Source organism: Gadus macrocephalus, chromosome 9, assembly GCF_031168955.1.
Source record: "Gadus macrocephalus chromosome 9, ASM3116895v1".
Taxonomy (NCBI): Eukaryota; Metazoa; Chordata; class Actinopteri; order Gadiformes; family Gadidae; genus Gadus; species Gadus macrocephalus.
The window spans coordinates 9,180,442-9,208,278 of NC_082390.1; the positions used below are offsets into that span (position 1 = coordinate 9,180,442).

The following is a 27,837-nucleotide window of genomic DNA, read 5'->3' on the forward strand; positions in this document are numbered from 1 at the left end:
AATACAGGTTAACTGTCACTGTAAACCCTGAAGAAATGGGATACATGTAATGAAACTGGTATGAGGAACATTCATAGCACCTACAGTCTATGATTATGACTGGGGATGTTTATTGGTAATGTTCCTATGGATGCAGACTGGACCATACAAAAAACACAAAATAAAAGAACATCATTCATTCAATCACATAATGGCATTACAAAAATTAAAGTTATATCGCCTCACGTCGAGCGTAGGCCAATTTCCACCGGAATCGGCACGGAAGCGCCACGGCAGCGAAGCGGCTGTGTTCCGTACTGCAATCCCCACTGGAAGCGGCACGGACACGTTCCGACAGATGGCTCAAGACGTGAATAATTATAATAAGTAGGCCTATTCATACAATATTATTCACGAGTTATATTGAAACCATATATATTATAATATACATTATAATATATATATATATACATAGGCCTACCTTATAATCAACCATACACATGACATAACCCATTAAATACGGTAGACCTATGATTTCTAGATGTCATGGCAACGTCCACTCGCGACACTGGACTTGCGAGGCATCGACGCAGACTTTCATTTCTTCTTTGCCACTGATTAGCTATTGATACCATACCATAGATAGACTGTATAATATATAAATACCCTGTGAATTGCATAGGGATCGATGTGAGCTCATGAATATTCATGCGCAAAGGCAAACTGATTGGCTGTAGTCGTGTTCTGAGACACGGCAGCGAACCGGCAACTTTCAGAAATAGAAGAGACAAGTATCGTAAACGAAGTGCCGGTTTGGGGACGGTTCCGTGCCGTGCCGGTGCCGTATCCAGTGGAATAGCCTACGTTCACTTGAATGGTTTCTATTATTTTCGGCGAGCGATTCGCTGCCGTGCCGCTTCCGTGCCGATTCCAGTGGAAATTGGCCTTAACAGGGGCCGCCCCCTTAATGAAAGGCTGATTCATTTTCTCCAAGGACTGCAGAAAATCGTTATCTAAAGAGTTGTAAGCCTGGAACAAGCCGATATTCCGTCAAATTAGTCGTGACCATAAAACATTTGATTCAGAGCAAAAATAAATAAATCAAAAGTTGAAGAGAAAAAAACGTTGAAAGGGGGGGCGGTGACTTTTACGCTCGGCGGCCGGGGTGGAGAATGGACCTATTAAACGGGTTGAGGCGGGAAAGCGGTCCTTTATGTAGGCGAACTTTTGTGATCCTGGCCTCCATTTTGTCACTCTCCTTTCGCGGGTCGGTCGACGCAGAGCAGGGAAGAAAAATGGGATACTTGAAACAAATCGAGGTCGAAAACTTCAAATCATGGCGAGGAAAGCATACTTTAGGGCCATTCATGAGATTCAACTGTATTATCGGCACGAATGGATCCGGTAAATGTTTACTTTTATGATATGTTCGTAATTTAGATATCTAGTCAATGGTCATAGCCGACGCATCGCACATTAGCGCGTATAAACGACGGTGTTCGGGCTGTATTTTAATTATTAAAAATTTGCTTGCACATTAACAAAGATTAATTCACATATCCCCCAAGGGAAGTCCAACATCATGGACGCGCTAGGCTTCGTGCTGGGAGAGCGGGCCAGCTCCCTCCGGGTGAAGCAGACCAAGGACCTGGTCCACGGGGCCCACACCGGCAAGCCCGTCCCCGGCCCTGCTGGCGTGTCCATGACCTACTGCGGGGACCACGACGAGGAGGAGAGGGTGTACTACCGCAAGATCTCCGGTGAGCTCTTGATTAGCTCGGTGTGACTCGTTTATCCAGAGTTTTTTTTTTTTAACGCTCGTCTGACGAACAGTGCTGTTTAAGGCCGATTTATGCTCAGTTACGTAAGCGCAAGCGCAAGAGGCCCTTGCGCGCCCTTGCGCACCCCTTGCGCGACTTCTCACGTCTTGCGTGCGTCGGGCGATTTTTCTAGACTTGCGTCATTTTTTACGTAAGCTTTTACGCGAGCCGCGCAGCCTGCAAGGCTGTGATTGGTCTGCTCGTCTGGTTACTACTTCCTGTCTGGAGTATCACATTTCCTGTTTTCATACCGCCACCTACCACACGATCTGGCACATAATTATGCGAACCCTTTATGCGAACCCTTCCACAGGGGCAAAGTGCTATTTTGATGCGCGACATCAAACAGCTGATGCGGGATTGTGAGCCATTTTAATGATCTTGTCACCCGATATTCGTTCTATTAGGCCTACTGGCCTTATTTGTTTTAGTGTTAGCCTATTTTAATTAATTACGTAATGTTTTGTGTTCACGTTCTATGTGAAACATAAGTGTTCATGTTCTGTGTGAAACATAAGTTCAGTAGCCTCTTTGAGTGAATGAATTTGAAAGCGTGAGTGTGTAGTGAATGAAAAATGTGTGCGTGTATGGTGGGACTATTTTCTGTATTTGATAAATAAACCCCTTTTCTCTAATAATGCTGCCTACCATATAATTTATGTGGACATTATGCGCTATAGCTTAAAGCCTTTGGCTATAGGCCTACACTTAAATAATTCATTCATCTGTCAAGGCAGTAGCTGTTGTATAAACATTTTATATGCATATGAATTAATGAGTTTGACGTAAACCAAATTAGGTAACTTGTGTAACATGATAACTAATGAATCAAAAGTCATGCTTCCAAGTGACCAATGTATATATATTTATTGGTCAGTGCGCATACCCAATCGTAGCACATTGTACTGGTGGGGAAACACGCCAGCATCTGACAAAAAATAATCTGCCAGCTGCTCCCTGACAAGGGCCGGTTTTGGTGAGAGTCGGGAAGATATCGGATGACTCGCGAAAGGAGATCATCAAACTTTGGCACATAAACAAACCAACGACTCCCACAGACAAAGACGTCATTCTCGAGGTCGTCTTCAACGAAAAACTTTACTCCACATATTACTCCACCTACTGTTCTGGCGGTAAATTGCTTGGCAACACGCGCAACCTAAAAGGGAGCATGAATTGCTTTGAGTAAATTTTGCGCAACAACGTAACACCAACGCTGAAGCATGCAGCCGCCTTTAGTGTCCCTCGTCGAGTTTAACGGTCTTTCTAACAATGTTACCCTATCAAAAAGTGCTACCTTATGTGTTTGGTAGGGTATATTTAATCTGTAGACTACTACAGAATCGCGAATTTCGTAGCTTTCAACACGGTGTGACGTCAACTTCGCGTTCCCTTACATTGTTGTATTATTGTAGTATGACAATCTAATACTACTGTTATACTCATAGTAATAATAGTATTACTACCAGGAGTGAGCATGATTAATTGATCATTGATCGTTAAGAATTTTGTCGATCACGTGATATTTTAATCGACCAAGGAGTTTGATCCTTTTGGAATTGGGATGGATTTTGTCTTTTGACGTTTAAAAGAGCACCATAGGCTCATTGTTCGGCTTCTACAAGCGCCACATAGGCCTCATTGAGAAAAAACATGCCGTATTAAATATAGTTATAGAGAAATAATAAGGATGTCCCGATTAAGGATGGGCATTAGATTAAATTGTCTTGGTCGTGAGAATTCGTCGGAAGAATTAACGATAAACTTTCGATTAATCATTAATATTTTATATAAAAATTAACTATTTATATGCTATATTCAAAATGCAATGAGTATTGATCGTTAATTCTCCCGCGTTTACATTGGCAGTTGTGGTCCGATTAGAAGTGGAAGAACGGCTCAATCGAAATAGAAAATGATCATATATACGCTTGCCACTTTTGTAAATGCCATATATACAGTACATTCGGATTGCAAGATAGGAATAGATCTATTCCTACCGATAACACCCTCTACAGTCTCGTTGTGGAAATACAAGAGACGTCAAAGAACTGACAAGAAACACTTGCGTTACAGTGTGTGTATTCACGAGTGCACACATGTGGCGCTCGCACGGTCGTGTCTCATTGGCGGGCCAAGTCTCTGGGCGGGCCAGGCAGAGTAAGGGGAGGAGCTTACTGCAGTGTGACGACATAGGAAACCACATTCCAAATCACCGCGCTTGAGCCTCCGTTTTTTTCAAAGGAGAGCAGAACACCTAGTTCTCGTTTTACACCGAACGCAAGTGTTAGCCACTTGGGCAGGTTAGGGGAACTCATATTTATGTTAGAAAACCTCATAAAGTGAGATTTTCATGCCATGGCACCTTTAAGGTTGAAATACAGCCACACTACTGGCATGGTTTTTCAACAGGTAGCTCTCATGCGTATGCGCCTAATTGATGACTAACACCCCTTGCCCACTGCATCCGTCCGTTGACGGATCTCATTGACTTTGCATGGGGCGATCCCGAAATGCATTGTGGGTCCGTCCGTTCCGTCGGCTCCGTCCCTTGCGTTCAGAAGTTGAGAACATTTTAACTTTTCAGGCTTCAACTGATCCGTCAGCCAATCAGATCGTGGCTCCATCGGCAAATACCACTCCCCCATCCGTCAGACAAGCCTTCCGTCATCCGTTGACGGACGGATGCAGTGGGCGAGCTGCGTAATTGTTGTTATTACGGGACACGCTGCGCAGATCGGATCATATTTCTTTCCCCTCCGATATCCGATTCAGTGTAATGGCCAAATATCATGTAATAGTCTTAAAAATGAATAGTGTATTGCTATGCATCTGAAATGGGTATGAATCTACTGTTGAACTGCCATTTATTTATTGCTTAAGGCAAAAGGCTCTTCCTGACACCTAGTATTTTGTCCAGGCAACTCATCAGAATATTATGTGAACGGTGAACATGTAACCCTGGCCAACTACAAGAAGGATCTGGAGTCGATCGGCGTTGTGACCAAAGCCCGGAACTGTCTGGTATTCCAGGTAAGCCGAAATCTTATTTCCCAGTTGATTGATTTGACCACTACCATCAGTCTACTAATGTATAACAACAAAGACTCAAGATGGAAGATATCTCTGAATGGTGGCCTTTGGTCGACAACAAGCCGCTTGAAGACACTACATCTTGAGAAGACTGAGCTTGATATATTGAAAAAACTAAGCCCCTCTACTAGGGCTGTGCGATATGGGAAAAAATGAATATCCCGATACATTTTCTCCATTTCACGATAAACGATATATATCTCGATATTTTGAAATCTCCTTTAAAGGACCCCATGAAATCGCACTTTTACCTTTTACTGTTTTCACTACAATCCCTGTAGACTATATACCCTTCTTGGTTAACTTCCCAGGTGTTTTCCATCAAAACATTTTATATTTTCATGTTAGTGATTGATCACAATTGAGTTAAGAAAATAAGTTATTCAAACAAAGCACAAACTGCAAACACAATCTTCCAAATTACAAAAAGGGGGCAATATAAAACTGAGCAGCTCAGGAGAGAGAGATGGAGAGAGAGAGAGAGAGAGAGAGAGAGAGAGCTAAACATTAATAGGCTTGTAAACATTAAGGCTGAATCATCCAAAAATATTTTACACAAATAACTAATTTAGACAGCATTTTCTTTATATGTAGGCCATTGCAATGAATTAAACTAAATATTATAAACTCATTTTGATACCATGTGTTCGATATTTTTGAGACCATTGAATTTATTTATTTAGGAATTGTAGTTGTGCTGCCCTCTACCTCTACCCCCAGCGCCTTGCCAGGGTCGACCGATAGATAACTCCTCTCCCAAACAAACCACGCGGACACGTCCCAGTTAACTCTTTATGGTTGCTTGAAGTGGGGTAAACAACAATGTTTTCTGAGGCCAACCTATAGCTAGAGAAGTAGCATAAGACGAGGGAGCACCTTCTATTCTGATTGTGTGTGTAACTGTTACGGAGCGTGCAGCTGGTAACCATGACGACATCAGATCAGGGCCCCGTTTCCCGATAACGATGGATCTTCGCTCGTACGATCATTCTCCCGATGGATCTTGCGATCCATCGATAATTTCTTTGTCGCGTTTCCCGAAACTCCTCTTAACGTGAACGCGCATTCGCTGCACTCACAACGTCGTAGGATTGTAACTGTCTACTGACACGGTGCTGAAATGGGCTCCGTAGGAGGGGGAGACGCAGGAATGTCGCAGGAAAATTGTGTTAAAAAGGGTTAAAATATATCCCCATCAAGGACAACAGCAGAGTAGCCTACGAAAAAAATAGACTGCAATAATATGAATGCTAAAGACATTAAAACACAATTGATTAGGCTTAAACCGACATATATCAGTCCTAATCCTGAGCGCACGATCGGGAGGTGGAAGTTGCGCTTTAGATGCCTTCACAAGTCCAGCGGAGGGCTCCAGTTTTCGCCGGCCAAGTCATGCGCCGTGATATGTGTGACGGCTATGTTGCACAACATTGCAGCTAAGGCTGGGGTGGCTTTGCTTGAACCGGAGGACGTTGAGGACGATGACGATGAGGAAGATCGGTGTGAGGACGGCCTCCCTCATAACTACGCGGCTGGTTTTCATGCGCGTCGAAGAGTGATTGAGACTTTTTTTTAACCCCCTCCACCCTCCCACATGTCACTAAACATTCCCGTCAACGTGACCAATCCCCACCATATCCCAGCCTTTTGCCTGCTCCTTTGCTTGTTTTTTATAAAAAAAAAAAATTCTTTATTTTTAATTTTTTTAATTTCTTTAATTAATTTATTTTTTTTACATTATTTTATGCTACGTTTTATGAGTGGCCATTTTAACATCTTTATTAATAAATTAATTAATAATCTTTATTAATTACCAAACTAAGAACATAAAGGCGCAATGCGTTTTAATAAAACGCATCCAATAGACGGAATGTCCGATGGTGACGCCACTGAGGCTATAGCTGACGATGCTCTTAGCGTCCTACGAGTACCTACGAGCACCCCTGGAGTACTCGTTAGCTACGAGCGTTTTCAAGACGTTCGTTCCCAACGATGCTTTCGGGAAACGCGGTGAAAACTCTACGATGCCCTTTCGACGCACTTCACGATCCACTTAGGCTAACGACGCTTTCGGGAAACGGGGCCCAGACAAGACGTTACAAGCATTGGCATGTTTTGCTCCACGTCCTCCTCTCGATATCCAAAAAACAGCCAGATCACTGATCCCTTATTAGTTATTTTAGGTACCAGCAGTTCGTCCGCTTCCACGTTTCAATGGTCGATTGAATTGGTTAGGATACACTATGCTACACTGAGCCGACCGACGCTGCAAACCGTAAGAAACTTGAACATTTGTTCCCTCCCTTCCGCACTTAGATGTCGCGTGGGATTGGTTGGTCAATGTGTGACGCAAGTGTTTTTTTACCCCCCACTCACGTTACTGCGTGAGGTAGAGGGAGAAAGCCACCGGAGAATGTTTTGAACACCAAACCAAGGCTCGGCTGCCACTTGAAAAAAAAAACAGATGACCGTAAAATACTCGATACTTACGAAATAATAATTTTATAATAATAATAAATGAAATTTATATAGAGCTTAATATGGTACTCTAAGACGCTTAAACATTTTATGTATCGCACACAGCTATTTCGGAGATATATCGAATATATTCGATATATCGCACAGCCCTACCCTCTTCTATAGTCCCAGTTGTACTTCTGTGTTGAATAGTCGCTACGGTAGTAGGCCATCTAGCTACGGTAGTAGGCCATTTAGCTGCGTCCCAGGCATAGCCTGTAGGCCACAGCCGTAACTAACCTACGCTTCAAAAGTGCAAGACAAAATGGAACAATACAACTAATGCTCATCTTCCTCTTTCCTCCCATTGTTGAAAGTAAAAAATGTCCACCGTGTTTGTATTTTAACTATTTCCCCATCAGGGGGCAGTGGAGTCCATCGCCATGGAGAGCCCCAAGGAAAGGACCAAGCTGTTTGAGCGTATCAGCCAATCAGACGAGTGCGTTGCCCAGTATGAGACGATGAGAGTGGCTCTGCAGAAGGCCAAGGATGACACTCAGTTCCAGTTCTACAAGAAAAGGACAGCCACGGTGGAGAGGAAGCAGATCTCCCAGGAGAAATCGGAGGCAAGAGAGTGTTTCCCCCCTTTAGAGTTCTACTACTGTGCATTTTATTTTATTCTTGTTTTAAGTTTTAATTCTACTACTGTCCTGCAAAACCAGAGTTTCCAAGCTGGGACGGATAACGTAATTGACAAATGACTTCCACCTTCTCCCCAGGCCAAGAAGTACCAGGCACTGGTTGACAGTCTGGCCGAGAGCCGGCTGAGGCTCATCCTCTTCGAGCTGTACCACAACGAGAAGGAAACCCGTCACCTGATCTCCTCCCTGGGGGAGGAACAGCAGAGGTTGGCCGCCGAGAAGAGCTGCATGGAGGAGTGCGAGGTCACCGTCAAGGCCCTCAAGAAGGATCACGGACGGCTGAACAGGGAGCAGCTGGCAATGGAGAAGGAGCTCCGGTGAGTAGTCATCTCCCTTGCTGTGTGTGGAAATGAAGAGAAGGAGGAAGCACTGAGCTTGTTCTCTGTAGTGTCGTTTGTTCGTATTGTGTCATAAGGTTATTGGTAAAACCCCCTCCCTGTGAGGTTGATTTAACTGAAATGGTTTCCATACGATTCAAGATTACCCCCACATCCTCCATGTCACTCAATTAGCCATTCCTAGGATGTCAGCATGTGGTTGTTCACGCCCTGCGCCCTAGTACTGTCCCGGTCCCATCAAATCCTATCAATGTTGTTGCCTAGTGCCGAGGAACAGAGGCTGACCCAGGGTCAGTCCCAGTACATCAGGGCCAAGGTGAACACCTCCCACCACGTGAAGAAGGCGGAGGAGGCCAGGGTAAGGCTGCAGAAGATCCACCGGCTGAAGGCAAAGAGGGAGGCTGCCATGGCGGAGGTCAGGCGGGAGATGGAAGAGCTGGACGCTGCCTGGAGGCGCTGCGAGAGGGCCATCCAGGAGGCAGGGGCCCCCGGGGGCCAGGACATTCAGCTAGCGGAGGAGCAGGTGAGGGATGCCCCCCCCCCCTCCCAGCTAGCAATCAGAGCCAGGATGGCTGCTGGGTGAATAAGAACCATCAGGCTTGGCTCATAGTAACACCAGTTCAAAATACAGTCTGCCTCTGATGATCGGCCTTCAGCAATTGCTTACTGTTTAAAAAAGTATATATATATATACATACATATATATATTAGTGGTGGGCCGTTATCGGCGTTAACGGCTGCGTTAACGCAAGACTTTTACCGGGCGATAAAAAAAATATCGCCGTTAATCTGTTTTCAAAGTTGGGTTGGGAGCTGGGCATAGGCGTCACTTACGCTGGACGCGTCCCCACCAGTTTTCGTCAAGAATAATTTTGTACCCACCACTTGGGAGACGGTCGGATGACTTTCACAAGCGGTACTTTACTTCACTTTTCAACTCACAACAACCACAACACTTCCTTGTTCGGACCCATCACGTGACTGAACTATCCAATCAGAAGCTAGAATTTAGACTGAGGTAAACGTGAGGGAATCAGAGAGGCAGATTCAACAGAATATCCTGACTGTGTTAAATATGTAAACATGTAAATATGTAAGTAATAATTGTGTGACATAAATATGTGAATGATTAACTGACTAAACATAGTAAATACATTTCTAGCAAATTAACTCCAATATAAAATTATATTAACTTATTCTACAACTTTAAAATATGAATTAACTTCTAAACCTTACATTATTATGGATTATTACACGGCTCTTCTCAATGCTGTAGACTGCTCCATTCACTTGCATGGGCCTTCCCAACGTTCAGCTGTCAATTATTTTTGTTTATGCTCCGTTCACTTGCATGGGCACTTCACAACTTCCGGCGGTGAATTACAGTTGATAATTCACCGTTGCCAAGTATAATTGACCGCTGTCAAGGTAAACAAAATGTTTTTTTGCCGTTTGCCATTTTAATCTAGATTAATTCCAAATTAACAGCAGATATTTATTTCCGGAAATGTAATCGAAATTCAGTTTTCGGATTATTGAAGATACAAGTGTGCTGATTTGTAAAATGGTTTGAACAAAGTTTACCGTTGAAAATTGACCAAGTGAAGATGTCTGAAGTAGTTGAAGTGTCAGAGAAGGCGGGAAAAAAAACTGATTAGGGGAATAAAGAAATCTTAAGAACAGTTGATGTGCCTGCAGTGGCAACCACACTAAGGACATACATGTGTATAGTTATGTTGAGATGTTCTTCTGGGCCAGGTGGCGCAGTACAGGCATCTGAAGGAGCAAGCTAGGACGCAGGGGGCCCTCCTCTGCCAGCAGACAGAGAAGCTCAGCTTGGAGCTGAAAGCGAACCACGATAAGATCAACCTGGACCAGAGCAAGCAGAAGAAAGTGGAGGTTCGCTCAAAAGCACAGTTTCTCTTTGTCTTAATACATACTTCTTGAGAAATTTGTCTTGTAAGACACCCGTGACAGCAAAGTATTGTATGTAATCGAGTATGATCATGTAATGTGTGACGTTGTGGTCGCAGGCTGGCATCAGGAACCAGCAGAGCCAGATGGAGGATTTGACCCACAGGGCAGAGAAGCTGGAGGAGTACACCAATGGCTGCAAGTATGAAACTCATAGGATGCCCATGTCAATAGCCCAAGAAATCAACATGCATTTCAGGGGGACCAAAGAGATACCGCACTGATCAAAGTACCTGTACCCATAAGTCCCTTTATCATTTTTTTTATTTAAAGAACAAACAAACATTGGGGCTTACTTAACGATGCTGAGGTTTAAGATTTCAGACCTTTCATTCGGGTGTAATTTGTTAGAAGAGACATAGTTATCCGTCTGCTGTTAGTGAATGAAATGCACTGTGAGATCACCTGTTGTGATTGACTGTGCTTGTCACCATACAGACGATTCAGATGTTTTTTGATTTCATTCATTCAAGCCTGAGCTCAGCTAACATGCTCAGCTCCACCAGATCTTTAACATGAATGGTCCTGATGGTCTTTTCCATCAGTGCAGCACTTGCCTGTTAAGGTTTTGATGTTTTGTATATGTAGGTCCCTTGTTAGATCTAACATGAACCCACGTCTCCTCGTCAAGGATATGTCTTCTATAATGAACAGTTTGTTTCCCTATGATTAATATCTAAAGTAATTTCTTCATCTTAAGCCACATATCATGTTGTATTTGGTTATTACAATGCACATACAAAAAGAAAACCTGTAATTGTTCGACTCTAAATAATTTGAGTGACTCAGGGTTGTCATGACGACAAACCGACCAGTGGATTTTTGGGTACTGCCCTAGAACTCTTTGAACCAGACACCCAAAGCTGTATGACAGTTTCAGAACAGATTTATTAACCATAACATCATTTTAAATCGTACCTGTTCCTGCCTGGGTGTTTGCCACGGGTCCAGCGTGACCCTGAACCAGTACGCCCAGCTGGAGAGCAGCCTGAGCGAGGAGCTGGAGCATGGCCGCCAGCGGAGCAAGGAGGTGGAGGAGGAGCTGGGTGCGGTGCTGGAGGAGCTGGGCCATGCCCGACTGGACCACCATGAGACCTGGCGCCAGCAGCAACGCAAGGAGGTTCTGGGGAACCTCTTACGACTTTACCCCGACACTGTGGTGAGGAGAGAGAGGCCTTTCAATTTATATTATGAATCAAATAACATGTTACATATTATCAGAGGCATTTGTTCCTCAATATGAACTTGAATTTCCTGTCTGGGATCATGAAAGTTCCGTCTTATCCTGTGAACAAAGCACCTGTCAAGCAGAGGTTTCTCCCCCAGTATGGCCGCCTGGTGGATCTGTGCAGCCCCATCCATCGGAAGTACCAGCTGGCCGCCACCAAGGTGTTCGGTCGCTACCTGAACGCCATCGTGGTGGCTTCAGAGAAGGCAGCGCGCAGCTGCATCCATTACCTGAAAGAGGAGCGTGTCGAGGCCGAGACCTTCCTGCCCATCGACTACCTGTCTGTGAGTGACACAGTAACTGTCAGTCAATCAGTCAGTGTTAGCCCTTTAACCAAACGAGCTCTGGTCCCTGAACCGGTTCCGTTCAGGATTCTTGGAAGCATGGTGCTAACGCAAACCGGCATGTGTTGCCGACAGTTTTGAACATTTTGTAATAAAGGATTATTCATGAACAGGGGTTGCACAATCCACACTGGAAGTAAACAGTGGTAGCAGGCTCTTCTGTCCCTTCCTCTCATTCCAGCCTGTAGAATACGACACGCCCATCGATGTTCTCTCTTCAGGTCGATGAAACCTGATGTTTTTGAACTCCAGCTGGGAACCAACTTTATGGGATCCAAACCAATTAAATATTGGTCAAAATTCTCTGAACTCTTGGTTTCACAGTATTAAAGAAAGTGTAAAAATGTAAAAAAATAAAATAAAATAAAAACAGACAGCAGGGAGGTCAATAATTATTTTGTGCCACTATCTATTATCTTTTGGAGCATTTTAAGATAAGATAAGACTTTATTGATTCCAGGTAGGATTTTTATTTATTCTGATTAAAGTCTCAGGAGAATTTCTCACACATTCAGAAAATGAAGCTGAAGCTGTTTGTGTTGTGATCACCTGCCTGTACCTGAGGCAGTTGTGGTTGTGTTGTGATCCAGGTGGCCCCCCTGAACGAGCGGCTGAGGGAGCTGAGGGGGGCTAAGATGGTGGTTGACGTGGTGCGGTGTAACTCTGGGGCCGTCCCCGGGCTCAAGAAGGCGCTGCAGTTCGTCTGCGGCAACGCCGTGGTGTGTGAGACCCTCACGGACGCCCGTAGCGTGGCCTTCGACGGGCCCCAGCGCATCAAGGTGAGGCCCCGCCGAGGGTTTATGGACGACTACTGGACCGGGTTGTTCTTTTGTTCGTCTGCTAGGAGTGAAGAGGATTGCTTTGCATTTAAGGGCGTTCTCATGTTGGATTTACTAATTTTTAAGGGGTGCTACTTTAATCAAAGGGATTATGAATTTTAGATATGTGTAATTAAGGAGCATTTAGGGGTTAGGGCAAGGAAGTCTACAGGTAGACTGAGAGCACCCTTTTGGACGTGAAGCAAACACCTGGGGATAGATTATCATCAGAGTGTCATGTAGAAAGCACTTAGATATGTGATTTCTACTGGTCGCACTACCACTCATTCAATACAATAAATGCCTACTCTGCAGTATCTCCATTTCTTTTCAAACTACACCGCTGTAGTGTTTCTTTGGTCGCCACTCCCAATTTTGAGTGTGGTTTTTAATTCATCTCAGCCTTACCTGTTTAGCCTTGTTAGATCACAGCGTCTGCCCAACCACTAACAACATAAATACCAACACTTTAATGCTCTCACCTTGCGTAGACCGTCACTCTGGACGGCACCCTGTTCACCAAGTCAGGGGTCATCTCCGGGGGGTCCAGTGACCTGCGCACCAAGGCCCGCTGTTGGGACGAGAAGGCCGTGAAGACGCTGAAGGACCGCAAGGACCAGCTGACGGCCGAGTTGCGCGTGAGGCCAACCCTGAAATATATCACATCTACCATACAGACATGCAAACACCACGCTTTTTTGCGCGAGTCACTATTTTATCATACATTTTGGGGACCTGTGTGGTTTGTGCAGATCCGAAGGTTTTTTCTTTTGGGGGGGGGGGGGGGGTGGGGATAACACTGCTACGGTTACTTCAAAAAGAGTCGCCGCGTTACTATAATTGAAGCAGTTTTTTCATCAGACCAACTAGAGCTCTCTCTTTACTGTTCTTTCTTGGTGTATGGATGATGGCTGGATTAAGATGCCTCACCTGGCCCTAGTCTGATTGGACTCTGGGGCTGGGTGGGGCGGCGCACCTGTTGCCATTGAGTAGTCAATGTGTAACAGGTTTAACCAGCCATCATCCCCACACACTCCACAGTAATATTCTGATGTCATGGTATATTGTATTTGTAGTTTGTATTTTATTTGTAGTACTGCACTACTTCCAACCTTCGTCCTCTCATGAACGTATCCCTGCCTCTATCATCCCATCACATATTGATTCAGTAGCGGAAGTCATTGCATTCACATTTAAAATCACTTTTTAAAGTCGTTGGACAAATAATTATCAACTGTTAGAGGAGATGCTTACCAATTTAAGGCGTATTTATGGGGTCTTAGATAATACACGGTGCTCACTTCTACTGGATTACAAAAAACTGCCAAATCCTTAAAGGTGCTAAAACAATGATATGAAACGGAAAGCAAAACCAATGTGTGTGGTCCTGTGACAGGGTTTGGTGAAGTCCAGAGCCAAGGAGTCTGAGCTGAAGGGGGTCCATGTCCAGGCTCAGGGGGTCCAGATCCGCCTCAAGTACTCCAACAAAGAGCGAGAGGCCGTCCTCCACGGGAATATCCCTCACTGCCGGGCGGTACGATGCTCATGCTCCCAGCCGTGGACATGGAGACCTGAAGAGTTACTGGGCTGGTTACTGGGGCCTCCCATGACTAGTACTCAGATGCACCACACAACAAATACAGAAGATGATAGTTATACCTTACATTTGGAGAAATATCACAACATTTGAACCACCTTCCCAAAAAAAAAATAAAGATCATCCCATAAAAGGCTAGAAGCATTCTTAGCTAAGAAGCGGTAAGCTAGCAGCTAGTGGTGCAACGGTTCACGGGTTACCCGTGATCCGTACGGATCAACCCTCACAGTTTGGGACGCTAGTGTTCAGTGGTTCAGTATGTGAGGGTTAGGGATTATTTACTATCCATGTTAAAAAGAAGGAATAATGCCTCAGATTGCACATTTTTTAAATATTGACCATGCTTAAAGGAAGCAGGATTATTACCTAATTTTTCACTTTATTTTGTTTTTACACATTTGAAGATTTTATTTAAAGTCGCATTTGTCTTGTTATCTTTATTGTTGTTGTTGATCCGAAAATGATCCGACCTGAGACTCAAAAACCGTGACACAATCCGAACCGTGAGTTTTGTGATCCGTTGCACCCCTACTAGCCGCCGTATTGGTTCTAAGTGGTAGCCTAGTGGTCATATTGGTTCTGAGAGGTAGGTTAGCGGCCTCTTAAGAGGTAGCTGCATGGTGAAACTGAACACCGCTAGTTTTGCTTTGCAGGAGGTCTCTAGCTTGGAGTGTGAGCTGGTCAACCTTAAAACTGAGATTCAAGTGCAGCAGGAGAACATGGAGGTGAAGGAGGTGGTGATGAAGAAGATGAAAGATAAGATGGACCAGGTAGCTGCTATATGATATATATAACCCCATGCTCTCATCAAAGCTTAGCTTGTACACCGCCAAGGCAGTTGTAGGGAGTAGGTTCAGGGTTGAGAGGAGGCTTTTGTGTGACGGACGTCCCTGATAGGCTAAGCCGTCTGTGCTGAATGTCGGTGATTGGTGTGTTGACTGCATTCTTTGGTTCCTTCCCAAGCTGGAGGACCAGGTGTTCGAGGACTTCTGTGCACAGATTGGAGTGGAGAACATCAGGCAGTACGAACAAGGGCACCTGAAGCACCAGTCGGAGCTGGACAGGAAACGGTACTTCCATCTTCTTCTCAAACTTCTGCTATCCCCTTCCATCTCCTTCCAGCTTCTCAACGTAGGGTCGCAAGGCCGTAGGGCAACCCTTTGAGTACCTCCAAAGGGAGAGGGTTCGTAGAGGGGTAGGTGCAGTAGGGAGCAGTGGCGGCTGGAGGTTTTTAAAGTGAGGGAGGAAGGACTGCGCGCTTGGTTGCCATTGGCCTGCTTGCACTGTTAAGTGGCATATGCTAGCATAACTATGTGAGACTCAAGTTGTTTCAGGGTGTTTTGGGGAACTACAAAATAGCAGGGAGGGATAATTAGGTGAATTTATACAAATCCACCATTGGGCAGCATTGTGCTTTGAAAACTGGTGGGCTGCATGTCTTGGACTACAAGGGCAGAAGGAAAGGATGCAAAGCCAATTAGTCAAATCAGGCCTACTCTTGATTTGTAAAACTAAATAATAAAATCTTGGCCTATTTTTGCCCTCAATGACTGAAGCTATTGGTTGTAATTTGGCAATGTTTATTTTCAGCTACAATAGTTTTAAGAAAAATGAAGACAAATCCAAAAGTGATGCCATTTAAAATGCATCATGCTCTGAATCATTCACTGACATCCTTTCCACAATATCAAACAGAACGAACCCTAACAAACAATTAAAAGAACAACAAGAACATTATTTCACAACTATTCACACGGGCTGTAAGCCTAACATTGTTTGAGGCAAATGAGGATGTTAATGAGTGTTTCAGAATGTTGGTCATGGTGTTAAGCCAATTAATTCATCGCGCAGCCAGGGCTCAAGCCTATTCGTGAATAGACGTAGGCGGGATCCAGATCCTTTTCTTAGTCACACCCACTCAGAGGAGGACTTTCCTCCTCCCTCTCTATGTCCGGGAATTCTGAGAAAAGTGGCTAAAGTGCAAATTCACTGATAGCTGATGATCACAAGGTTAACGAGTAGGCGAATCACTACAGCGCTCTCTCTCTCTCTCTCTCTCTCTCTCTCTCTCTCTCTCTCTCTCTCTCTCTCTCTCTCTCTCTCTCTCTCTCTCTCTCTCTCTCTCTCTCTCTCTCTCTCTCTCTCTCTCTCTCCCTCCCATCCCTAACTCTTTTACTCTCTACCTCTCGCCACCATCCCTTCCTCTCTACCTCTCGCCACCATCCCTTCCTCTCTACCTCTCTCTACCCTCCCAACTCCAGGCTGGAGTTTGAGGGCCAACGGGGCCGGCTGGCTGCCCAGCTTGAGTATGAGGAGGAGCAGGCAGAGCAGCAGCAGAGGAAGCTCAGCCAGCTGGAGGAGACCATGGCTAAGGAGGAGCTCACTGTGGCCCAGCAGGCCAAGGTAAACACACACCAACGTAACTAATATGCACTGTCAGGCACCACGGCGTAAACCACGGCCACGTGCGGCCTAGTGCTTAAATTACTTATTTTGTAGCTGCTCAAATTTTAAATGTTTGTCTAGCTCTTTCTCAGCCTCACTTGTAAGTCTCTAGATGAAAGCATCTGACTCCCCTTAGGAGGTGGGTAGAATTGTGGCTCTGACAGTGACTCCCCACAGGAGGAGAGTAACTGTGTGTCTCTGGGCGCACTCACACTAGGCCATCTGTAACGTACTCAAGTACGTTTGCCCCCTAAAGTCTAGATTGTTTGGCTAGGGTGAGCACATCATCCGTACTCAAGTACAGTTCTATTCTGTGGCCTGAGTACACTTCGGAGAGGTGTGCTCAGGCCACGGTACAGATGCTAATGAGCACACGCATGAATACGCAACCTGAGCTGGATGACGTATAGTCCATGCAACCCTTCTACCCCATTAAACAATAAACATGGCGGCAAGCGGTGCACGAGTGGGTTCACGTTGGTGCGAAAGCTATCTAAAGGATGAAGACGGCAAAGTTCTTGGAATGCCGACTTGCAAACGCTGCAAGAGAAAAGTGCCTTGCAAAGCGGCAAACACGTCCAACATGGCACATCATCTCCGTGAGAAACATCCACAAGACCATGCCAACATCGTCAAATCCACGTTAAGGTTGGCGAACATCCGTGACAGATGATATAAATATGTCATATGATCCTTAATATGTTCACCATTACTTTACTTTAGCTTGTGTACTACCGGCATTTTGCGCACAAGTATGGAATCATTACTAGGTCACACTTAGGTGACGTTGCCCACCTCCGATAGTGAGAGGGAGGGAGGGGTGAGAAGAGTGCACTGTAAAAACATGCATTTTGAGGCAGATTTTTTTAAATAATAATTAACAAATAAAAATATCGTAATCCTTTTTTTATTTCATTAAGTCAGAATGTAAAAACTGTTAAATAAAAATAGATTTGATAGTCCTTCAAGTGCGCCATCAAGCAACCAGCCTAATATAAAATAATCCTTTGCCAAGGGAGCAAAATATGCTCCCAAATCAAAAGAGGCAAAGGAATTAGATGAAGCAGTGGCATTTTTTATTGCAAAGGACATGATGCCTTTCCAAGTGGTTGAAAGCCTGGATTTAAGCATTTGATGCAGAAGACGGCCCAACGCTACAAGCTGCCATCTCGGGTTTACTTTTCGGATTCAGAGATTCGCCAGATGTTTGAAAAGGTGCGTGCGACTGTTCAGAAAAAGGTGTCTGAGGGAGACCTGTGGACGAGCAGAACCCTACATCAGTTTAACCATCCACTACATCTCCCCGGATTGGAAGCTGATGTCCCACTGCTTGGAAACAATGTATTTCCCGGAAGACCACACCCACGCCCACATTTTAGAAATGATCTACAGTATTCTCCAGGCTTGGAAAATACCAAAAGAGAAGATTGTCTGTTTCACAACAGATAATGCCTCCAACATGAGCAAGGCATTTGAATATGACCAACATCCTTGGGTGTGGTTAGGGTGTTTTGGGCACAATCTAAATTTAGCCATCTCAAAAAAAGTTGATATCGTATCGTGATATCGTGATATTAATTTTGATATCGTATCGTATCGTACTAAAAATGTCATATCGTTACATCCCTAGTTGTCGCTGTGGAGACAGCACAGCAACACCCCTACCCCCTACCCACAGGAGGAGGGTAACCGTGTGTCTCTGACTCCCAGCAGGAAGAGAGTTCCAGTGTGTCTGACTCCCAGCAGGAGGAAAGTAACTGTATCTCTGTCTCCCCACATGAGGAGAGTAACCGTGTGTCTCTTGACTCCCAGAAGGAGGAAAGTAACTGAATCTCTGACTCCACATGAGGAGAGTAACCGTGTGTCTCTGACTCCCAGCAGGAGGAAAGTAACTGAATCTCTGACTCCACATGAGGAGAGTAACCGTGTGTCTCTGACTCCCCACAGGAGGAGAGTAACCGTGTGTCTCTGACTCCACATGAGGAGAGTAACCGTGTGTCTCTGACTCCACAGGAGGAGAGTACCAGTGTGTCTCTGACTCCACAGGAGGAGAGTAACCGTGTGTCTCTTGACTCCCCACAGGAGGAGAGTAACCGTGTGTCTCTGACTCCACAGGAGGAGAGTAACCGTGTGTCTCTGACTCCACAGGAGGAGAAGAGGCTTCTGGGTGCGGTGGAGCAGGGCCAGAACAAACTCCTGGACTTCAAGAACCACCTGCTGGCCAAGAAGGTCCAGATTGGAGAGTCCAAGACCACCCTGGATAAGGCAACCAAGACCATGCAGGAAGCCAGCAGGTATCGTAGTTAGAAGATCAACTCACCTGATCTTCATTTAAATGCTCCCTGCCTCCTTCCATTCGTCAATAACTCCTAACAAAATCTTACAACAAACTGTTTTAGATTAGTCTTTTTTTCTCATCAAGTCATGTAGAATAAATGTTTTAGTCTACCTCTCCAATGTTTCTCTTATTTAGATTTGTTTCAAATAATGTTTCAAATATTATAATTTCTAAAATAATAATTCAGGGGCTATTTAGTAGGGCCCGACCGATATTGATTTTTGAGTGCCGATGCCGATGGCGATTATTTTCAGAGAAAAATTACGATTACGATTTAATCGGCCGATTAAAAAAACAAAAAACAAAACAAAACAACAACATATAAAATGTAGTTTTTGATACCTTAAATATACTTTAAACACTTTTGACGAATATGTGAATTGAATGCAGAACCTTTGAGTGTTTTAGAATACATTTACAGTCAAAAATGAGTAATGTAAAATGTAAAATAAATAACTAACTCCCAATGTGCTGCGCTCGTGAGCAGTGACTAACACGTGCGTGCTGAGCAGTATGGTCTCACCGTTAGAGTCTACAGTATAACAAATTAACATGGCCTGGGACCTAAAGAAAAACAGGCACAACATGCTCAAACAACGCGTCTTGTGTACATTGGTGAGGTGAGCGCGCAGCTGCCTGAGCGAGCGTGCTTTCATGTTGTATGGTAAAATTCAATCTCCTCTTTTTTACTCCAGCTAAAGTTGTTAGTTAGCAAGGCGAGTAGGAGCGCAATCTGCAGGATACTAATCGCAATAACATTTCTAAAAAATAAAATAAAATAATAATAATAATAAAAAAAAATCGGTTGGAATCTGCGTCTTTTTGGCCGATGCCGATTATTTTCAAAAAGGCTATAATCGGCCGATTAAATCGGCAGGCCGATAAATCGGTCGGGCCCTACTATTTAGTATACAACATAATAACCTTTATGGGTCAAAATGGGCTTAGACAGATCTTTTCAATTTCATGAGTAGAACTAAATGCACTCAATTTAAACACCTGTGGCATCCCCTCCCTGCTGTTTGACCTCCCTGCTGTTTGACCTCCCTTCTGTTTGACCTCCCTGCTGTTTGACCTCTCGCTGTTTGACCTCCCTTCTGTTTGACATCCCTGCTGTTTGACCTCCCTTCTGTTTGACCTCTCGCTGTTTGACCTCTCGCTGTTTGACCTCCCTGCTGTTTGACCTCCCTTCTGTCTTTCCGCCCTGTTGTTTGACCTCCCTGACTGGCCTCCTGCAGGAAGCACACCAGGCAGCAGAGGGAGCTGGTGTCCATTGAGACGCTCCTGGAGCAGCATCGGATATTTAAACACAACATGCTGATTGACTGCAAGGTCCAGGCCCTGCCGCTGATTCTGCTCTCAGGAGACCTCGGTGATATCAGCCGCGTGCAGGTACCAACATCACAGCGATCTCTAGGACTGGCCATTCAACAAGATCCTGAGTAGTCTCTGAATCTGATGGATCCTCATGGAATTAAGTCTCATCGATTCATGGAATCCGTCTGACTGAATCGCAATCGGAATGTATGCCCTTTAACTTATCAAAATGTGAGGTTTGAGATGGCAGGAAGAAAGGAAAACTAGTTAAAGTGGACATTTCCATATACTTCATGTCCCACACATTTAATATATATTGATATTGTGTAACATTTTCTATAATTATCGTGATATTGTTCAAGTGCATGTTATCTACTGCGCATGCGCGGAAGGGAGTTGGCGGTTCTCCGAGTGTGAACAATGACTGCAGCCATGGTTGCGCATGTGATGAAACTTAAAGAGCCTCTATGCCTGTAGAAAGGCTTTTGCTGTGAAAGCATCTATGTATGTCGAAAGTCTTTTACTGTGAAAGCAATCTATGTCTGTAGAAAGGCTTTTATGGTGAAAGAGCCTCTTTGTCTGCAGAAAAGCTTTTACTCTGCAATAGGGCTGGCCCGAATTATTCGAATATTCGCTCGGAAAAACCAACGAGTATTCGAAGCCTGAAAAATGGTATTTGGGCCAGCCCTACTCTGCAAGAGCCTCTATGTCTGTAGAAAGGCTTTTATGTTGAAAGAGCCTCTATTTCTGTCTGTCAGCTGGATTCAGAGTCTGAGAGTTCCGTCCTCACCATGGATATCTATGAAAGAGAGGCACAACTGGTGATCGATTACGCCAGCCTGGCATCAGAGCTCAAGGTGAGGGCAGTGTTTAAACAGTTTTCATTCACACAGTCCAGACTCTCATCATGGGTTGTACCTGAATGATTGAATGAGTGACCCAGCTCCTTACAGTCTGCAGATTCCCTCCCTCCATCTTCAGGGAACACCTGAAGACCTAACTCTTCCCAGGAAATGACCACTGACTTGTGCACCTTTGTTGAATTGTGTCGTCACTGGCTCTAGATTGGGGTTTGTTTGTTGAGAAGCAGTTATCGCTGTCGTAATTGTGTGTAAACTTGTCCGCGCATGTGTGTATGGTTGTGTAGCATGTGAACACGGAGCGTGACATGCAGAACAAGAAGGACATGCTGGAGGGGGACGTGAGCTCCAAGGAGAAGGCGTTGAAGGCCACCAGCCAGCCAAACCTCAAAGCCCTGGAGCAGATGATGGAGGAGGACCGCTTCGATGAGGTGGTCCGAGGTACCTGCCTGAATCCACCAGCCGCACAAATCCACCGTGTCCAATGGACACTGAATATCCATTGTCTGAACACATAACCAAATGTGCACCAGGGGCTGTGTGCATTTGCGTAAAGTAAACCAAAGTACAGTTGTTTTTTAACCCACCTTCCCGTCTCTTCACTGTCCAGTCCACAGAGGCACAAAACACCCTTGAAAATATTCGACAAAAACTCACTGGATTTGCGTGTCTTGTGTTCCCAGCCTTCAACTCCAGCTCCTCGGCGGCCAGGAAGAGCAGCCAGGAGTTTGAGCAGATCAAAACCCAGCGCTTCCACCGCTTCAACCGCTGCTTCGAACACGTGGCCATCGCCATCGACCAGATCTACAAGAGACTGTGCCGGAACACCAGCGCACAGGTGAGAATACATACTGACCCACACACACCTACTGAATAACACATACATACTGACTCACACACACACATACTGACCCAAACACACCTATTGACTAAGGGGCCACTCACACTAGGTCCGCGGCCCCGTACCCGAGCTCATTTGCAGACTAAAGTCTAGAACGTATGGCTAATGTGACCACGCCATCCGTTGCAGCACGCAACGGCCCCTTGGCCTCGGCACACTTGGGAGAGGTGTGCCGAGGCCAAAGTACAGATGCTAATGAGATGACACGCGCGGATACGCAACGTGAGCTGTATGACGTAGTCCTTGCGCGACCCTTCTTTCTTTATAGGTCCATGCCCTTCTTCCCCACAACAATCATTTTAAACAATGGCGGCAAGCGGTTCACGAGTGGGTTTACGTTGGTGCGATAGTGAAGTCAAGTGTTTACTTGAAATTTGGGCCGACGACAGCATACAGTCGCAGCTGGACACCACGCTTGGTGATGACGTATTTATCGTATTACGACGTGATGACGTATGTATGAAGGAGCAATCGTGCCCAGGCCACGGCCTTTGGGAGCAGTGTGACCACGGGCCAGCGGGGGGAGTGGGGAGGGGGGGAATCGTGCTGAATCTTCCTGCAGCACGGAACAGGCAAACGGCCCTAGTGTGAGCGGCCCCTAACACATACTTACTGACCCACACACACACTTACTGACCACACAGCCCTACTGACTAACACATACATACTGACCCACACACACACTTACTGACCACACAGCCCTACTGACTAACACATACATACTGACCCACACACACACTTACTGACCACACAGCCCTACTGACTAACACATACATACTGACCCACACACACACCAACACCATTTACTGACCAAAGAGCCCTACTGACTAAGCCACACATACTGACCCACACATACTTACTGACCCAAACACACCTGCTAACTCACACACAGAATCTTAACACACAATTTCTGAAAATACATACTTTCGACGTACTGAACACACACGCACACTGAACACACACACACAAACACACACTGAACACACATTCTACACACACACGGACAAACTAACATGTGAGCGCGTTTATTCCCCCCCCCCCCCCCCCCCCCAAACACACACACATGCCAGGCCATCCTGACTGCTGAGAACCTGGAGGAGCCCTACCTGGGGGGGATCAACTACAACTGTGTGGCACCAGGGAAGAGGTTCATGTCCATGGACAACCTGTCTGGAGGGGAGAAGGCCATCGCTGCCCTGGCACTGCTGTTCGCCATTCACAGGTCACTAGTACCACACACTATCAATAGTACTCACTGCACCTGCACAACTCACTATCACTAGTACTACTCTGGCACAACTCACTATCAATAGTACTCACTACACTGGCACAACTCACTATCACTAGTACTACTCTGGCACAACTCACTATCACTAGTACTCACTACACCTGCACAACTCACTATCACTAGTACTACTCTGGCACAACTCACTATCAATAGTACTCACTACACCTGCACAACTCACTATCACTAGTACTACTCTGGCACAACTCACTATCAATAGTACTCGCTACACCTTCACAACTCACTATCACTAGTACTACTCTGGCACAACTCACTATCAATAGTACTCACTACACCCGCACAACTCACTATCACTAGTACTACTCTGGCACAACTCACTATCAATAGTACTCACTACACTGGCACAACTCACTATCACTAGTACTCACTGCACCTGCACAACTCACTATCAATAGTACTACTCTGGCACAACTCACTATCAATAGTACTCACTACACCTTCACAACTCACTGTCACTAGTATTCACTCACCGACACAACTCACTATCACGAGTACTCACTACACCTGCACAACTCACTATCAATAGTACTCACTACACCCCCACAACTCACTATCTCTAGTACTACTCTGACACAACTTTCAGTGTACTACACTGGCAAAACTCACTATCACTATCACATTGAATCTGAAGTCATTTTGATAATCAATCGTTCAACTCTTAACAAATGTACCAAACATTTACTGTTCTCAGAACAGGCTCCAGAAATTCAAATGGTGTGTTCATGGATCATTATAAAATCAAGACTTTAGTTTCCTTGGCTGCTCGTCAGCACAATTAAGACATCACTTTGGGCACTGGGAACTTGTGTTGGTCATTATTTGCCAGCCTGGATGATTCATGGAGAAAATAACAGTCGGAAAGAGCCTTACGAAGGAGGCCTCACACAGGGTTCTTCATTTACCAGAAAACATAAACCCTTGTTGATGGCTCCCTCAATGGGCTTTGGACGAGCCCAATAATGGGTTTGTAATCTAATTTAATGGAGTGCGTCTTGCTGAAATTCAAACGTAATAATCCTCTCACCGTTTGTTAAAATACTACCCATCTACATACACTTAGCGCATTACTGTTTATAAGAATGTTCTAATTTTAACATTCTTACAACCTATGATTGGCTTTTAGTCTTATATTAGTGATCGTTCAGAAAGCAATCTTACCAAATTGGAATTAAGGATTCAAAATACAACCATGTAGCTCCAATCATTATCCTGATAACAAGCGCCTTCTGAAGGACCATGAAACAGGATCATTAAAGCCATGCTAAAAGAAGCATATTCTCTGGTAGCCAGACATTCATACAAACCAGGGGTTCCCAAACCTATCATGCAGTCACCCAGCTTGTGGAGGTACTTTTTTCCCCAAGACCAACCACCAAATATTTCATAACACAAGACTCCCGGTTCAAAGTACTGAAGGGTACTAGAACACAAGACTCAGGGTTCAAGGTATTGAGCTCTAGAACACAAGACTCAGGGTTCAAGGTATTGAGCTCTAGAACACAAGACTCAGGGTTCAAGGTATTGAGCTCTAGAACACAAGACTCAGGGTTCAAGGTATTGAGCTCTAGAATCCAAGACTCAGGGTTCAAGGTATTGAGCTCTAGAACACAAGACTCAGGGTTCAAGGTATTGAGCTCTAGAACACAAGACTCAGGGTTCAAGGTATTGAGCTCTAGAATCCAAGACTCAGGGTTCAAGGTATTGAGCTCTAGAACACAAGACTCAGGGTTCAAGGTATTGAGCTCTAGAACCCAAGACTCAGGGTTCAAAGTATGGTTCTACTCCCTCAGTTACCGACCCGCTCCCTTCTTCATTCTGGACGAGGTGGACGCTGCTCTGGACAACACCAACATCGGCAAGGCAGGTGTCTCCGGGACGTGTGATTGGCTCGTGTTGTGAGGGAACAAGAGGCTCCTGACTACAGGCCTTTCTCATTCAGTCTGTCACCAAGTGATGCCTGTACTTGTGTGTGTGTGTGTGAGTGCATGCATGTCTTTTTCTGTGTGTGTGTGTGTGTGTGTGTGTGTGTGTGTGTGTGTTATATGTATTTGTGTGTGTGTTCTCTATATGTATGTGTGTGTTCTATGTGTATATATATATATATATATATATATTGGGTGTAACAGCTCATTGAAGTCACGGTTCGGTTCACACCTCGGTTCAGACATCACGGTTCGGTACGAGCTCGGTACAATGAAGGGAAAAGAAAAAACAAAAATGCTGAAGGCAATTCTTTTTTATTGTCTCAGGTTGTACCACCTAGTTTCATACAGTCTCTCCCCTGAGCTAGCTGCAACAGCCTGAACTGTGTGATCTAAGATGTAAATAGTAAACAATAAGTACCCCGCATCACCTCCAGACTTCATCCGTAACTTGTAAACCAAATAAGACAATCAGTTATAAAACAGAAAATTCAGCATGTCTTATTTCCACCGGAGGGTGCGGTCGGTTCGGTGCAGTTCGCTGGAGTAGTGAAGGTGCGGTTCGGCGCAGCTCAGTTTAGGCTCGTGTTTCCACCGCCGACAGTACCCTTATGGTGGGGGGGGGAACCGGATCGCGATAGCCGCGGCAGCTACGTTAGCATTGTGACCTCATAGCTGCCAGACACAGTGTAGCCTGCTAATAAATCCAAGGAAAAAGAAGAATCTGCACAATGAACAAAGATCAACAGTGTAGGTCGTCCAAGAAGGACGGCAAACTTTTGCGCGACGTTTTCTTCAATAAACAAAGCTTTCGCCGTTTATTCGCCAGCTATACCATGCGGATAATGTGTTTGTTTATTATCCCCGTCTCACGGAAATGTGATTCTGTCAACCAACTTTCAGGCGTCTCAGTTGTCCCTGAAGATCACGTACCTAACATTAGTTCGGCATTATATTAATTAATTTGCACGCCAGTTTTATTTAATTTTATACCGTGTAAATCTTTGCACCGAACCGTGACGTCCTTACCGATTCAGCTCAATACGAATACATGTATCGTTACACCCCTAATATATCTACATGTTTGTGTGTGTGTTTTCAGGTGACCAGCTATATCAGAGAGGAGTCCAGGGAGCGCATGCAGATCATCGTCATCTCCCTGAAGGAGGAGTTCTACTCCCGGGCCGACGCCCTGCTGGGGGTGTACCCCAAGGTGACTCCTCCCTCACCACCACCACCACACACCTCGACTTGTGGTGATCCTGAGGGACAACCTCGTTCGTCCTTACTGTTAGCGTGCTGCTAGCATGTATTAGCACGTTAACACGCTCATGGCAAATACTTTGGAGTATGTGTTTGGATATAGTCAGCAAGCATTAGCATGTTGGAGCCCAACCTGTTTGGATTTTCCTTAAGGAAATACAACACATGTTTATCATGGACCAACTGGGGGTGAAGGATAGTCTGGTAGTGGCCTTTGACCCCAGCCGAAAGGCACTGGGTTCGAAGCCCGATGTCTACAGGCACCCTTGAGCAAGGTGCCCCGCTGCTACTTCGTGGCATGCGCCCTCGGTTCACTGTGGCTCTGGATCAGAACCCAACGGGGATCTAGATGAAGGCCACTGGTTGGTCCTGGACACTGGTGGATGATACCCTTCCGTGTGCTCTCCTTCCAGTTCAACGAGTGCATGTGCAGCAACAAGATGACCCTTGACCTGAGGCCATACCCCCTGAAGCAGGAAGACCAGGATGAGGAAGAGCGGTGGCGCCCAAGGCCAACCGTCCCTGTAGATCCCTAGACCTCGGGTCGTGGTACCCCCTACACCGGTTCCCTGGTTCAGTTCAGGATTTTGGTATTAAGTGAAAGAAGGGTGGTTATTGTTGTCTGGGGGTTTGACTCTGGGTTAAGGAGGTTGTTGTTCGAGGTTGCTCAACCGAGCCTTAGTGTGTCTGTAGGGTATTTAGACAATTGTTGCCAAATTCAATTGTTTGTTTTTAATTAAAAACATTTATTTTGTGAGTTCGGTTCATCTATGACATTTGCTATCCATTAGTATAAGTCTTTCATTTTTCATTGTCAATTGTGGCTAATCATTGCCAATGTTTAAAATATCGATGTTTTATCTGTACTAAAACATTAGCATATTCACCTATAAAAACAAAGGGCCTTTTTTCTTATATCATTTAATATTTTTTGTCTTATTTAACATGTTTCAGAGTTGGGTCCAGAGAATTCCCTTTAAAGGTACTTGACATTCTCGGTTAAGGTTTTAGCTTACAGTTCTGCCTGGTGTTAATAACTGTTATTAAATTGGAATAGCTGCAATCATGTGTGAAAGCTGTTCTTTGTCTTGACAGAGTCACGTATTACGAGATTATACGGCACCGTTAAACAACTC

At 45.0% G+C, this 27,837-nt stretch overlaps 1 protein-coding gene across 2 annotated transcripts; it reads left to right on the forward strand.

Moving 5' to 3' along the window:
• Nucleotides 1-956: 956 nt before the first annotated feature.
• On the forward strand, nucleotides 957-27,764 carry smc1b (structural maintenance of chromosomes 1B). 2 transcript variants are annotated; one of them, XM_060061622.1, is made up of 25 exons: nucleotides 959-1,383; nucleotides 1,548-1,739; nucleotides 4,720-4,832; nucleotides 7,772-7,975; nucleotides 8,129-8,367; nucleotides 8,653-8,911; nucleotides 10,147-10,287; nucleotides 10,422-10,504; nucleotides 11,314-11,521; nucleotides 11,689-11,874; nucleotides 12,525-12,713; nucleotides 13,244-13,390; nucleotides 14,149-14,286; nucleotides 15,003-15,119; nucleotides 15,313-15,419; nucleotides 16,611-16,752; nucleotides 18,943-19,088; nucleotides 20,371-20,524; nucleotides 21,208-21,306; nucleotides 21,597-21,750; nucleotides 21,993-22,147; nucleotides 23,281-23,432; nucleotides 25,307-25,376; nucleotides 26,541-26,651; nucleotides 27,115-27,764. In XM_060061622.1, exons 1-25 carry the CDS (start codon nucleotides 1,152-1,154, stop codon nucleotides 27,235-27,237), a joined length of 3,861 nt encoding a protein of 1,286 aa, XP_059917605.1. In that variant the 5' UTR covers nucleotides 959-1,151; the 3' UTR covers nucleotides 27,238-27,764. The 2 variants fall into 2 exon arrangements, with proteins under 2 accessions (XP_059917606.1, XP_059917605.1); XM_060061623.1 differs by lacking the exon at nucleotides 15,003-15,119 and having other exon boundaries at nucleotides 957-1,383.
• The last annotated feature ends 73 nt before the right edge of the window (nucleotides 27,765-27,837 follow it).

Excerpts from the sequence above, each read along its gene's own strand:
- smc1b (XM_060061622.1), top strand. The coding sequence starts at position 1,152 with ATGGACCTATTAAACGGGTTGAGGCGGGAAAGCGGTCCTTTATGTAGG. Across the intron at positions 14,287-15,002 it reads ATATCCCTCACTGCCGGGCG|GAGGTCTCTAGCTTGGAGTG; the intron begins GTACGATGCTCA and ends TTTGCTTTGCAG. Across the intron at positions 20,525-21,207 it reads GTGATATCAGCCGCGTGCAG|CTGGATTCAGAGTCTGAGAG; the intron begins GTACCAACATCA and ends TCTGTCTGTCAG.